Raw genomic sequence first — 15,106 nt, forward strand, 5'->3', positions numbered from 1 at the left:
TGCATGTGACTTTACCTTAAACTCTTCAGAGAGATGGTTTATGAATATGACACTCGACGCAAGTGGAAACCTATGTAACATTACAGCTGTGCTTACATAAATACTTTAAATTCCAAGTTTGACACAATACAAAGGTGTTCAGGACATATTTTGATGATAGTGCCAAGTGTTGCCCAACCAGAGACAAAACACACTCAACACACTCAAACACTCAACTATATATATATATATATATATATATATATATATATATATATATATATATATATATATATATATATATATATGCGCTTATAATCAACAAAACTAAGTAATGAATTTCACTGCATGTCTCCTTCGCGTGCAGTTACACACTTGTGTGAACGAATGCAGGCTTTGGAATTGTGTCTAACTCAAGTCCTGAGAAGTAGAATGTGGAAAACACAATCGCACACGCACGCACAAACTACACTCCTTGCGCACTAAGGCTATTTTGTTTTTAACAACTAGTCAATCGGGGAACTCGGAGGCAGCATTTCAAGTTTAGGGGATCAGCTGAAGTCCTTGGGTTTGAGAACACAGCTCACTGTCCTACTCCATCAGCTCTGACCTCGTGTTGTCAAGGCTTTAGCCCTCAAGTTTTTTCATAAGTCTCTGGATAAAGGAGGTGTAAACATGTGTCACCCCCTTTCAGTTTAATCTAGAGCTTTGTGTCGGGTGAAAATAAAAAGGAAACACGGAAAGTCCAACTAAACTAAAAACACGAACGAATCCAATGCTGTACATTACGTTACGTCTTCCTCGAATGCCGTATTTGAGCATCAAAGTGTTTTGATGGACCTTCTATAGATTTCAGCCCTCATTTGAACTGGTCGTGAGGAGGTGGGCATGCTCAGTGAGATCCGGAAGGGTCCGTGGGTTCATTGGTAGGGGCTTGGCGGAGTCTCCTGTCCAGGTACTGCGCATTGTCGAAGGCTAGACGGTGCACGGTCTGGACATGGGTCTTCAGGTTACCTTTCTGCGAGGCGCTGTAAGGACAGTATCGGCACTGGAAAGGTCGCTCACCTGAAACAGACACACAAAAAACAAGATGAGGTCAGAGCCTGGACCCCAAGGTGAGAGCGGAGCCGAGGCTGGAACCAGAGAGGAGAGAGAGGTGACGTGGCAGTGATGTTGGAGGGCTGGCTTTGAGAGCGCTGCCTTCCCGTTTCAAGAGGAAAGAACAGAGGCAGGTTGGGAAGGTGGGGGGGGAGGGGCCGCGGCATGATTGATGGGCTGATGACATGCCATATGGAGACGGTTGACTGTTCCCCCCCGAGGGGATGTCAGCCTTTTGTTTTCTGTTTCTGTCAGCTGTTCGTACAAACACACAAACTCACAGACACCGGAATCTCTGCCTGCCTGCCTTCCCCTGAGCAATAAGACGTCACACCGATGGTAGATGTCGAAAGTCTGGGCATATCAAGTTTTGCGAGGAGAGGCGAACTTGACAACCACACACAGACCTAGTTTCTCCTTCTGCCCATGTCTGTTTGGGGCTCAACACTGGAATAATTGTCAGAGTCCCAGTTTCAGCGTTTAATTAGACTGATGTACAACGCTGTCCTCGTGCAATCGCGTAAAAATATCCCCCCACACCTGAGCAAAACAAATGAGTCTGCCATTCAATTTCTCCGTATTATTATTTTTGAAAAATGAATGAATTATCCACTAGGAAATAATTGTCATTCCGAGGGGCTGAAAGAGGGGTATTATCATAAATCATGCCTCATAAAAAATGAAGACAGACACAATTAATCAGGACTATCTGAGACTGGGTTGCGCTGGCTGCCTGATAAGGTCTGCGGCACAGTAAGAGCTCATCCAGGGGCACCGTGGTTCCCTAGAGGAGTAGAAAGTGAAACCCCGATCCAAAACAGAACCCACCAAATTACATTAAAGGTTATTGTCAGAACATCACAGAGAGTGTGGCACAAATTTAATTTGACCTTTACTCTCGGCCTGCTTTTGCCATTTGTAATATGCAACACATGCAAAGGGGGTAATTCATTAAGGATTGGCCTCCCTGCTGCAGCAATGCGCATCTCCGATTGTTAAGGCGGGACGCAATCCATTTGATCCCCTAGCATTGGTTTATTTCTAGAACTTTCTGCACTGTAACAACGGTGGCAGGTAAAAACTGCAAATCTCAGAATGAAGAAAGATGAAAAAATGACTGACAGGACAGAAAAAAAACAACACAAGATACACACAAATAATGCAAACAACCGAACGAAAAGTGAAACATACTTGTTTGGGGGCTTCTGTAGAGGATGGACTCCAGTTCCCATGAGTCCATTGGACTCAAACATCACTGTGGGAGCAAGGTGGCCGGGTTAAACAGAGGTAATCAAGTTTATAATGTTGCAAAAATTGGAACTTGTTCCCTTGTATGGTTACCCAGCAGGGTACAAAGATCATTCTAGTAAAAATGTAACTTTTAAATCAACATGAAATCAAAATTTACCCCATTAATTTTTGAATCACCTGGTCTATTTATGATTGCCCCATTGGTCCACCTCATTCCAAAGCAAAATAAAAATTCTAAATATAATAAATTGCTGCACCAAGCCCTTATTTTTCCCTACAACCACATGAAATAAAGACCAATCAACTGGGCTAATAAAAATGATAAAATTATTATATTATCTCATTGAATATCCTTTTTCCACTGGGACTTACATCACATTACAGAAATAAAATTGGTTGCTAATACATTTCAGGTTGACTTTAATGATGTTTCTGCTTTCTTGGTTACTTTCAAAAGGAAGAATTGCAGGAATCCATTTTAAAGACGCTAAGGTGCAAACCCAGAATCCACCCGCTCATCGAGCATTAGCCGTAAAGGCCTTGAATTAGCATCACCAGTTAGCGTGGCCGCGGCAGACAGTGAACTGAAACTACCAATTTAAAGTGACACACAGAGTTAGTGTGCATGCTAATGGAGGCCGGGGGCCCCTGCCCCGCTTCATTTGAAAGCTCACACTGAAGAGAGCAATCACTGATGACGTTGATTGTAAGTCTATGTGCATGTGTAGAGAGAGAGGGAGCTCCGTAAAATGTAGCATTTGGCCTCTGTCACTGGGGATCAGTATGGCTAGCATGCGCAACCTTCACACACTCTTAAAAAAAAAATAAAAACTCAAGTCCTAGTCATAATCTAAGTGTGCCCTGTTTAAAAGAGTGGAGGAAATCCTATTCATTTGGACTACTGCGAATGGTACATGACCTCTATATATCATTAAAAAGCTGCTATGGTGCATGCTAATGACGTGTAGTAGCACTCCCCCCCCCACCCCGTAACCAGGAGGTAACTTTAGTAAATACTCATATCAAAGGTCACTTCAAATTTTTTACATAAATTGATACAAAATACAATTGCAATGCATCATATCTAAATAATGCAAACATAAAATGGCACACAGATTTATTATGTTGTATGACAGTTTGTTGTTAAACATGAATGATGGATATAATCTTTTCTGTGATGAAATGAAGACTCCTGATTGAGTAGGTTTGTGTATGTGTGTGTGTGTGGTTTGACGAGAAGACAAGGGCAAACTGTCACATTTTCTCAGCGAGCATTTGACACACATAATACTGGACTGGTGACTGCTGAGCTTATTAGCATGCACAATTACAGCTCCATAAGTGACATCTGATTAATAATGTATACAATTTTCACAGGTCAGAGTCACACGCAAATATGTTTGCGGCGGAAAAAAAGAAAGAGTCTCGTCCAAGGACAGAGAGAGATTGCTCGTTATACATACACACACTTGCACATAAATGCATGCATGTACATTTAAATATATATGAAATATACAGTATAATAATTGCATTATAGTATCTTATAATTTTAATATATTTTTTCATTACATTTGTAATGATAATGTGATAATGTGAAATGAAAAAAAAGTTCAGTTAGTAGATTCAGTTAATTGCTGTCCAGCGCTGGTGTGTATGTTTGTTTCTAGTGTGTGTTTCTCACCTGTGTGTGATCTCATATGTGTGCGGTAATGGCTGGGCTGGTTGAAGCTCTTCCTGCACACTGGACACACATACTCCCCCTGCTGAGACCCTGACCTCGCCAACCCTACAGTTCACACACACAAACAGAGAAAGAGAAATTAAAATTAATAGGAAAAACATGTATGCAAACTTACATGGAACAGAAAGAGTGGTTACGAGACGGAGGGAGAGAGAGAGAGAGAGGAAGCATCATTAGTATGTTTTATGTGTCATTATGGGAGGCTACCTTCAGGGCTTGGATGGGGAGCTGTCACGCCGCATCACGAGAGCATCTCCGACAGCCTGACATGAACACAGGCCCATGTGACCGCATAAATTACTGTGAATTAAAAGCCTTGCCCTGTGATGTGCCCCCATCTGCGCTACCATGTCACATGTCAGGTGTGCTGCTTTCCCCTTCCTCCCTCTCTCCTTGTCTCCTTCCCTCTCGCTGCTCTTTTCCTCCCCGTCGCTCTAGCTAAGTCAGCCCTCGTCCGCGTGGGGGGAATCGCTCGGACACGTGTGCGTCGATGAAGGACTCGCTGAAGTAACAGGAACGGATGTGGAACCTGAAGCACCCAGCATCTCATTTCCCCTTAGGGTGCTTTAAGAGCACGAGCTGAAATGCTGTCCCTTTGGCTCCTGTCCGTCACCTGGCACTGGTGGTCCTACCTGCTCCGACCCCTCAGGCCCCGCTTTGTTGTAGCACCGAGCTGTGACTGAGAGTGTTGGTGGCAGTAGTTAGCAAGGCTACGTTTAGTAAACATGAGTCTGTGAGTTATTACCATACCGGAGCGACGCAACAGGAAAAGCAGCGGACAGCACAAACAAAAGGAAAGTCTAATATTGGAAAGGTCACTTTATTGTATGTGACTCAAAGGGCTAAAGAGAGCACTGATGATATCAGGCCAGACAGTTGACAGAAATTTCCACTGTCTTTCTGCAGAACTACGCTCACTGATGCCGGTCAACTGGACCACCGCCTGACAAAATGTCCTTAAATGAAGTGGAATGGAAAAAAGGCATTTGAAAATATTTTTCAAAGCAGCTGGTGGCTTAATTTGACTCCTCTTGCTCTTTCGTTCGTTCACTCTTTGAGTGTGCTGTTTTGCATATTTGTGGCATCGAGGCGCTGTAAACCCTCGGAGAGCGCCTGGCGTGCCGTTACGAGCCTGATGTTTAAAGCTCGCAATGCCTCTCAGCAATAGCTGTCTGAAATGTTTTTACACACTTTCGTAGGTTACACGATGATGAAGAGATTACTCAATAGTTCCATTAACCTTTGAGTATGCGCATGCTGGCAGGGCGGTGTGTGTATGTGTGGGGTGCTACGTGCCATTTTAGCCCTCACTGTTCTCATTTGTCATTTCAACTCAAGAGTAAATGTAGTTAATGTGCCTTCGCTGAATAATTCAAGTACTGTGACCTGACAACCATTTCCCAGCATGTCAATCTTTACCTGTTTTTTTCTACAAATGCACTGTAAAGTTAGTGTTACTGGTGAAATTCTAACTACCGATAAACCGATAAATTCTGTCTGAATAAATGTGTCAAATCAAATAAAAATAAAACACTTCAAAACTAAAATCAATTCATTTTAATGGTAGGCTTTACAACATTTTGAAAAATTAAGTCATTTTGAGATTTGAAAAGATCCCTATAAAGAGCATTATTAAATGATCAGTGTTATTAAAGATTAACTTTAGGTGAGTGTTAGATGACAGCAAAGCTGTCAAATGGGGAAATGAGCATACACAAATAAATATCTAATACTGATAGATACCAATAAATTAATATATATATATATTCAGTGTTTCCCCTAGGTTTACGGCTTTGGGGGGGGAATTAAACAAATTAAAATTTTTGAAAAATAAAGGTAATTTGATATTACAATTAAAACATTGAAGAAATATTGAATGCTTATTCCTTAAAAATAAGGTTTTAATCATTTTAGTAGTAGTAGCAGTCTGTTACTTACATTCTACTCAACAACAGTAATATATTTCTGCCAATGCCCTCAAGTTAAACCGAACCGTGAATACCTTTACATTTCTTTGAGTATATATGATATGAGGATAGTTTTACTCAAATTAAACGATCAAATGCTCATGAAGTGACTCTCAGAGCAGTTCTGGAGATGTTGTTCATGTATTTATGTCCTCATTAGTGAGACGGCAGAGGTTAATATCACCGCAAGCGTCACGAGCGTTTCAGTACGAGTACTACACAAACCCGCGCGTCTGCGCCATTCATTAACACAGAGACACGCAGAATTCATATTTAAATATGAATTGTTTTGCGGCTTAATATTTACAAATACTAGTGGGAGTGGGCTCACTTGTGTGTGTGTGTGAGCGTGCGCATCGGGCGGAACTCCGCTGTGCGTGATACAGAGAGCGCGACCATAACTAGAGACTGAAATGACATGCCGTCCTGTAAATAAGATAAATAACATAAGGCTATTTAGTTTGCTTAATGAAAGAACAAGGTATAGACATGTTCTATAAGAAAGGTAACTTTAAATGACTTCTGTTGTGATCTGGCGCTATAGAGAAAATATAATAAAATTAAATTAACTTGACCTTCAAGGGGGGCGGGGGCGCCCCCCTAAAATAATGGCAGGGGAAACACTGATATTATTATATCCCTCGACCTAGCAAACATCTGATGCTACAAGCTTTGGCAACAGTACAAAAAATGTTTTAATCAACTTTCTATCACTTTTTTTTATAATAATGGCCATTTTCTAATTCACATTTATTTATTTGTGTTGTACCGCCTAATATTTCGGTAAATGATTAATGTGCATTCACAGTTCCATTTGAAGGTTTCTATATCTGTTGTTGACTGAGGTATGCAAATGGTCTTTGCACAATTTGGCTTAATTTGGTATTTGACTTAATAAATGCACATCTGCATCTTGCCTTATTTAATATTTCCAGTCATAATCACAAACGTACAGAGGAATATGGAAGTCCAGTGTGCACTGTGCGCTAACCAACTGCAAATCTAATTAATATGATTTCTTTATATCAGTTTAGTAATCAATTTCAGAAAAAGTAAATTACGCTCAAAATAAATCATAGGGGGACCTCAAAAAGTATTTGGACACACAAATCCCTATTCACTTGCCTAATGTTTCATCAGTGCATAGATGATAACATCATACCAAACGCCTTTTCAAATCAAAAGATTTCACAAAAAATGCTATTGATTGATTGATGAAAATCTTAAATTTTTGAAGGTTTCTGTCCAAATACTTTTGGGGTTGAACTTGTTGGAAAAAAATAAACAATAAAAATCAGCATCTCATAATACTGGTTATGAATGTCAATGGAGAATTCTATACACCCTCTTACCTGCTTGCTCTGCCATGGTGCTGTTGAAGCCCCAGTGGTGGTAGAGAGCAGCTAGATCATGAGGATTACAGTTCTTCAAGAAACTCAGGATGTCTGTCACAGGTTCTAGACCATCGGTCGTCGACTGTCTCTTGGACTGGGAGTGAGAGGATGGGCCACTCAAGCCAAGTCTGCTCCAGGGGTCGTACCCAGCAATGGACGGTGTATCCTGAGCTTGAGAATCAGACCTGCTGGGGATCTGAGGAGCATGGGCTTTGGAGCTCCTGTGATCTGAGAGTTTGTGTTTGCTAGAGAGCATAAAATGAAGTCCCTCTTGAGGTAGCAGACCACTCTCCATCACTCTGATTCCTGTCTTTGGGTTTCCAGTCTTCTGAGGACTTGCCGTAGGCCGCGAGGAACTGTTTTGATGGACGTCTGCTTTGTGTTTACTGCCTGCCAACTCATCTGTCCTGGACTTGCTGGTCTTGTGTTTGGACGAGTGAGATGATGCCCCCGGTGCTGAGGCTGTGTGCCAGCTCTTGCTTTGCGAGGAGCTGGACTCTACGCTACTTGTCTGAGGTTTTGATTTCTTCATCCCTCCAGGGCTGCAATCAGGTGGACTCGTTCGGGAAGTTCTCATCTGCGGCAGAGAGGGGCAATCCTTACCCTCCAGAAACGGAGGTGGTCCAGTGCGTCTCTTGAAATCGAGAAGTGATTTGGGCCCCTTGAGGCCATTTCTCGGGGCCCACTTAGGCACCAACGTAGTGCTGTCAACTTTATGTGCAATTCGTTGGTGGATCCAGAGAACTTCTGGATAGAGTGTTGCATACGAGCAATAAGGACACTGGTGTCGAACTAAACTTTTCAATAACATGGAAGAAACCTCTTCTTTTTCATCATCCACCTCCATGGAGAGATTAAGCAGATTAGCATCTGCTTTATCCGTGGTGCTACTTTCTTCCAACCCCTTGTTGTTTTCCTCAGCATTTGACGTGGCATCACTCAGTGCTGCCCTCTCCAGGTGAGTTGAGCTGGTGTAGGGCCAATAGGGCTGCTGCAGCAGGGCATTTCTCAGCCTTGGGAAGCCTGTGTGGTTGGTTTGGTGAGGTTGGCTTTGGCTGAGTGAGCTGGTTAAGGCATCACTCCTCTGGCCCCAGTTCCTGATTGCCAAATGATGCGTTTGTGCATGGGCAGCGATGGCCGAGGGCTCTGAGGTGCAAAAGTCACAGTGCTCACAGGTGTATGGCTTTTTATCTGTCATGAAAACAACAAATATGGATTTGTAACTACATAACAATAACATGTTCAGAAACAAAAGCCAGCAATCAGAACAACACTGAATTCACTGGATTTCAAAACAGTTTTGGAGTTTCACCACAAGATGGAACCACATAACTATTCATTTTACTTCAGTACCCGTACTAATACTGTACAGACCTTTTAGGTTATGTTAATGACAGAAAATTAATTAAAGAGGTAAGAGCAAGTACACAAACACTAAAAGTTTGGGCTCAGTACAATTTTTCTAAAAGAGCTTCCCTACTCTATTCAGCAAGCATGCATTAAATTGATCAAAAGAAAAAATAAAGGGAGTTTAAAAAGATGTATTTCAATTTTAAATATTTCTTTTGGGTGTTCTATTCGCCAAAGAATCCAGACAAATAAGAGGTTTCCACTAAAATATTAAGCAGCGAAATGTATTATCAACTTTTTAACATTGATAATACATAAACATGATGTAACAGATATATGTCGATGTAACTACAGCATATTCAATTTAATTGTCTAAAATAATACAACATTTAATATGCAACATTTAAAAACTCTCTATAGCATTGTATAACACTTGCAAATGATCAAAAACTTTAACAGTAGTAGCATAATCACACAGTTTGTTTAACAGTAGTACAATGGAGCAACAGACTATTGGGCCTGGGAACTTTGCCTGGGACTACCTCTTTTCATCTGTCAGCAAGATGTTTGTTTACATTTAACATGTCTGCAATCTCTCAGTAGCTCTCTCTCTTTCTATTCTCTCTCTCTCAAGCCATCTGGATTGCATTTGGTGGCTTACACTAGCTGCTGTGCAGCCTTCATTCCAACCTCTCTGAGGTTATTTTTGAGCCAATTCGGAAGGGGGGTGGGGGGGGGGTGGTCCACTGAGATAAACTTTACACAAACGTAATGGCCATGTCTGCTTCCCTACATTCTTTCTGTCCTTCAGTAGAAAACCTACAAGAGGAACTATCATATTCTAAGTATTATTTGGTCTTATTATGAATCTCTTAGAGTAGATAAGTAGTGTAGAAGAGCATTATACAGTCTTCACACCAACATGAAAATATCAGTAGTGAGTGGACATCGGTTTCAACTCTTACACAATGAAACCTCTGTTCTGGAACATTCCATCTGTGTCAATCCCTAAGAAGGCATCTTTTGTTTAAGGCAATTTTATTTTACTTAATTTTGTGGTAATGAAGGGCAATTTTATCAGACCTACAAGTCTACTATAAGTCTTCTGTTATAGACGATTAATATAACACCCCAAGTTTCCACTAAATATGACAGGAATTATTAATTATCAGGACAGATTCAGTGCTCTATTGGGGCATATTGTTGCAACTCCTGCCATTGTATTTTCCAGTGGTTTTAGCAATGTGTTTAACCGAAGGTCTGCACTTAGATGGGGAAAGTGGAAAAAAAAGACACAAATCTTTAGAGCTTGTCTTCCTGAGACAGGAAGTCCAGAAATAGCATCATGCAAAGAGGGCTGGACAGCTCCAGCCACAAGCAAAAGATTTAACAATTCAAAGCCTGCTTTTGCACCTTGATAATTAAAAACATGCTTCAAAGAGCTAATACAGGCTGTTTTTTCACGGTATCAGATGACAGAAAACAAATGTATGAGGTATAAACAAGAAGATACTGAGACTTTAAAAAAATTAAAAATAACAACCCAAATCCTTAGACTGGAAACTAGAGCTGAATTAAATGTCTTGAGGTCCTTTTCAACAAGTGTAATTTTTGTTTTAAGATTAGAGGCAGAAAAATAAAATAAACTGCTACAACAAATGGAAATCATAAAGGTTCTATACTTGATGGGTTTTTTGTGCAAAAAGATTAAAATATGTTATTTTTCAATTGGAAGCAAAGACCATGCTTCCATAAATTAAACAACAAGTGAACAAATGCCATAAAGATTTAAGCTATGCACAAACACTACAATATAACTGAACATGTCAAATTCTGCAGCACTTGTCCACAAGGTGTCTCTGTCCTCCATAAGTTTAGCCTCAGAAACCGTATATCATAATGTATCTGTTAAGCCAGCCATTCTCATATCCTATTCCTGGATATCTTCCTTTAGTCTAACACACCTTCCAGTAATGATCGAGTGAACCCGAAAACTTGATTTGCTGGTTCAAGTGTGTTTGATTAGAACTCCACAGGAAACTCAAATTACATTTCTAAAATTTCTTTATAAATGTTGCGAAAATTTATTTAGTTAATCATCGTAGCATCATTTCTAATCAGGTACCAGCTGCCAGTTGAGAAGTTTACACATTCTTTGGAGCACAGTCGCAATTAATTTTAACTGTAATCGAACACACCTGAGTCAACTAATCAAGGTCTGTATGTTCACTTGTAAATGGTACTGTAGGCAGGTGTTGAATAGGGATAAAAATTGAAATCTCTGCAGTAAAGTAGATTTATAGTAGCATACAGATTCAAATAAAATTACATTCTTTTCAGTGAATTTAAACATTAGCTGTTCAACACGAAAGCAAAAACTATGCCAGAGGTTGAGCATCTGCACAGCAATGCATGAATACTGTCTGTTGTTTACAATTTGTGAGTGTGGTAGTGCGAACTGAGGTTATGATATGCAATCACATGTTTGCTTGAAGTTTATAACATTAAGAAGACATTCCTGAGATTATGCTTAAACTTTGGGCTTGCTTTAAAATCCAAAATAAGAACGATGCTCTTACCTGTGTCCCTAAATAACCCTGTTTGTTTTTGATCCCTGAAGAGTCCTGCTGATTCGCCTGCTTTAGATGGGCTGGACGTTGCTTTACGGAACAGTCCATTTCCACCAATGGTTTCACCCAAGCCACCATGTCTGATGAGCATGTGGATCACCATCTGTTGCTGTGTGCGGAAGCCCTTTCCGCACTCCAAGCACTCTGAGGTTTTCTGGGAATTCTTACGGCTAGGGCGAGAAGTAGGGCGGTACTCAGTGTCACTCAGATTCTCTGGGCTTCGCTCACCTGTCGAGACCTGGCCGTTCCTTTCTCCATTGCTGTGGTGATCTGTATTGGAGCCTTGGGTCCCAGCCCCTCTCCGTTTCTTGGTTGGGATACTCGCCATTGAATCAAGCGACTTCTTCCGCTTGTCCTGTCTGAGCAAGACATACTCGCCCTTTTCCCTGTCGTATGCTACATCTGCATCGGCTAATCTCTCTTCCCAACCCAGGCTCTTCTCCGTTACCTCCACCACTTTGCCTCTGGTGGCCAGTTGCCAAGACTGGTAGCTACTTACTGGATCAAGCTCCGGGATTCTTTTTCCTAGAGTTCCCTCAGCGGGGTTCTCTTCATTTCCTGCTGGTTTCAAGTTTAGGCATTCCAAGAAGCTTGTCTTGGTGACAGATGTGAAGTCCTTATCACAGCAGAAGGTATTGTTAGGAGGCTGCTCAACATTTCTGTGGACCTGTTCGTGCAACAGCAAGCTCTTGCGGTTGTGGAAGAAGTTTCCACACTTGGCACAGAGTTCATACACACACACTTCGTTCACCAAGTTGGACTCGTCCTGCGCCACCTCATTGACAGTAGCCGGAAGGTAGGCATCACTCTTTGGTTTTACCTTGGTGTTGTGGGTCTTCATGTGGCTACGTAGAAACCAGGGCTCACGAAAGCGGCGTCCACAGATCCGGCACCCATGATCCAGACTGTTCTGATGCTTTTTTCTGTGAGCTTTCAGAAACCAGGCCTGTGTGAACACCTGGTCACATTGTTCACATGAGAACTCGCCTTTACCGTCAGCTTCCTCGCTTATAGAGACTTCTTTGGTGATAGATTCCTCCTCGATAGGATGTACCTTCTCAACATGAGCCTGCAGTTTGTCCTTCTGCAAAGTCTCATAAGGGCACAGTTCACATCGGAAGAACTTGTGAAGCTCCTGCATATGCTGTTCAAGCTCTGCCTGACTGGACAATCTTTTTATGCACAGAGAGCACTGCACTGACTGTTTGTCATTCTCACTAGAGGTTCTTTCCTTCTTCCCACCTTTCTTCCTCGATTTGGTCGACTCCTCACCACTCACAACCTTGTTGCAGGCCGAGGTACTCTCGGTCGGACTGGAGCAACCACCTTGATCTTCTGGCACCCCTCCTTCCTTTTCCCCTTCTTCGTCCACATCTTCCTCCTCACCGCCGGTGCTCTGGCTGAGGCCGTCCAGTTTGTGGCTGCGAATGTGGGCCTTTAAGCTACCCTTCTGGGCTGAGCGGTGCTCACAGTGAGGACACTTGTATGGTTTCTCCCCAGTGTGCTTTCTCATGTGCTGGGACAAGGAGCTGAGGAAAGGAAAACTTCTTCCACAGAGTTCACAAGTGTGACCCCTGCTCTTCTTGCCATCAGGGTTGTCTTGGCCACCCTTGGAGAAGGACTCTTCCTCTACAACGTCCGGCCGTTCCACCTCCATCTCAAGGCTTGAATATTCCACTATGCTGCTATCTGTTGTCCAAATTATTAGATCCTATTAAGTCTGTCTCGCCTGTAGTCATTCGGTCTGGGTAAAAGTTCTCTTTGTCAAATGTGTCATTGTTGGTAATTCTGTCTTGACAGTGTTACTTTTGTTGGGAATATGTCTGGAGTTTTTTCTCCTATGAATCATCTTACACACTGAGGGTTTGCTTCATTCTGGTCACCTAAGAGGAAATAGAGACAGAACAGAAGCAAAGTTGAGAGCAAGACTTGCAAATGAGTAAATAAAAGTTATTCATTAATCCAGGCAAATTAGGCACTATGCATATACGTATATATACATATATATATATATATATATATTTTTTTTTTTTTTTTTTTGTAAAAGTCTCGTTACAAATTGCTGTTATGAAGCAAGTGCTATACACAAACGCGGTAGAGATACAAAACTGTTACATGGAAAGAACTTGGGCCCAGTGTTTGAGACAACCCCCAGCTAACAGAGTCCTTTTATATAATGTCATCTGACAGTCTTTTGTTCAGTCAAAACTATTCATTTAAGGCAGAATCCATACTGCATAGCTGAATACAGAGGACATAGTACATTGGGTTTTATGCTCTGCACCATTTACAAGTGAGTGGGAGAGGGACAAAGAGATAGAGCGAGAGACTGCTGATGTCCTCATTTAAGAGTCAGAGGAAATGGCACATCTTTAAGTATTGCATAAACACACTAACTTATCCGACATGCTTTCTGATTATTCTAACAAGACCATAAATGCAGATACAGTAAATACGCTGCTCAATATTAGAACAAGCAGGGTATTAATTGTTGTAAATCCACAAAAACATACACACCCCAGTCCAGAATCAGGATTTCCTGCCATTCTGTTTTGTTTTCTATCAAATCTAAACATAGCAAACCTTTTTTGCATTCTTCAAAAATGCTTATGCTGACTGAATGATTATTATAATGTGCAGCATGTGTTAGAATATCTGTTAATCTAGTTTGTGCAATTGGTTAATGTAGTTAAAATAAATACACTCTACATCACAGTAGAGACCGAGTCTGAGTACTGTAACAAGAGGTAATATCTCAGTAATATTAGAGTTTTAAGTCAAAAGTCCAGTTACACAAATGTGTTTAATACTCTTAAAATATATATTTTGAATTTAAATGTTTCAAATTTATACAGTTTGTTATATTAAAATATTTACAGACCAAAACAATGGTTTGAGTTTTATAATTATCAATTTCTCTTTTAAGTGAATTAAATTGAGCTAAAATTCCTATAATAGGCAGTTTAGTGGCAAGTTTCCATTGTGACCCCAAAGAATGTGACAACATGCCCCACTAAGGTCAACATGTGTTCAGAGAGCTGTATCTTTTTCCCTCTGGGCAATAACTGGGAATGTTCCAGTATTTTTTTTAAGGTATGTGTGACAACTTGCCCCCATCCACCTTATATTTCAGCCCATCTGTGTGGGTTTGTGTGATTCTTTGCCTGAAGGACAACAGTAAGTCTCAGTTAGTCCCATCTCGTAGTCCGTATGAACAGTGGCTGTCTGCTCACAAGCCTAAATTCATTGTGCGCATGTGCGTGCGTGTGTGTGTGTGTCTGCTGAGGCGTAAAGAGACTATTCAGCGTTTGGCAAGAGAGGGGCCAGTTGGGATGAACCCTGAGGGCCGGTCCTCTCTCTCTCTCTCCCAACAATCAATAATCCATTATATACCAACTACATTTCACCACTGGCCCCACATCCCCCTCACACAAACACACATTCTAACGCACAAAAAGCACTCGCCTCTCCACAGTTCATCTTTTACGGTAAGTTAACTTGCTGTGCTATAAAATGCCAGGTAAGAAATTTAAAGAGGAGACGTTTAGGAAATTGGAAGTTTTCCTTGAGGTCCCATCATCCATTTATCTCGACTTATATCCAATGTTTACCTACTTATCTAGTTTATTTCCTTTGATTATTTGATTTTGTTTGTTGGATAGCATGTAAACAGTGTAGCCTCTGTGACAATGGAAT

At 41.2% G+C, this 15,106-nt stretch overlaps 1 protein-coding gene across 3 annotated transcripts in view; it reads right to left on the reverse strand.

Annotated features, from left to right (window-relative positions):
* Nucleotides 1-278: 278 nt before the first annotated feature.
* znf516 (zinc finger protein 516) overlaps nt 279-15,106 on the reverse strand; it is a 41,394-nt gene continuing 26,566 nt past the window's right edge. For 2 of the 3 annotated variants that reach the window (XM_016281381.1, XM_016281382.1), the window contains exons 2-5: nt 11,360-13,293; nt 7,389-8,621; nt 4,010-4,114; nt 279-1,044 (exon numbers count right to left, since the gene is read on the reverse strand). In XM_016281381.1, coding sequence (XP_016136867.1) covers nt 872-1,044; nt 4,010-4,114; nt 7,389-8,621; nt 11,360-13,067 — 3,219 coding nt within the window. In that variant the 5' untranslated portion in view covers nt 13,068-13,293 and the 3' untranslated portion in view covers nt 279-871. Of the gene's footprint in view, nt 1,045-2,268; nt 2,333-4,009; nt 4,115-7,388; nt 8,622-11,359; nt 13,294-15,106 lie in introns of all 3 variants that reach the window. The other variant, XM_016281383.1, reaches the window with a different exon arrangement.

This window comes from Sinocyclocheilus grahami, unplaced genomic scaffold (genome assembly GCF_001515645.1).
Source record: "Sinocyclocheilus grahami isolate Dianchi unplaced genomic scaffold, SAMN03320097.WGS_v1.1 scaffold149.1, whole genome shotgun sequence".
Classification (NCBI taxonomy): Eukaryota; Metazoa; Chordata; class Actinopteri; order Cypriniformes; family Cyprinidae; genus Sinocyclocheilus; species Sinocyclocheilus grahami.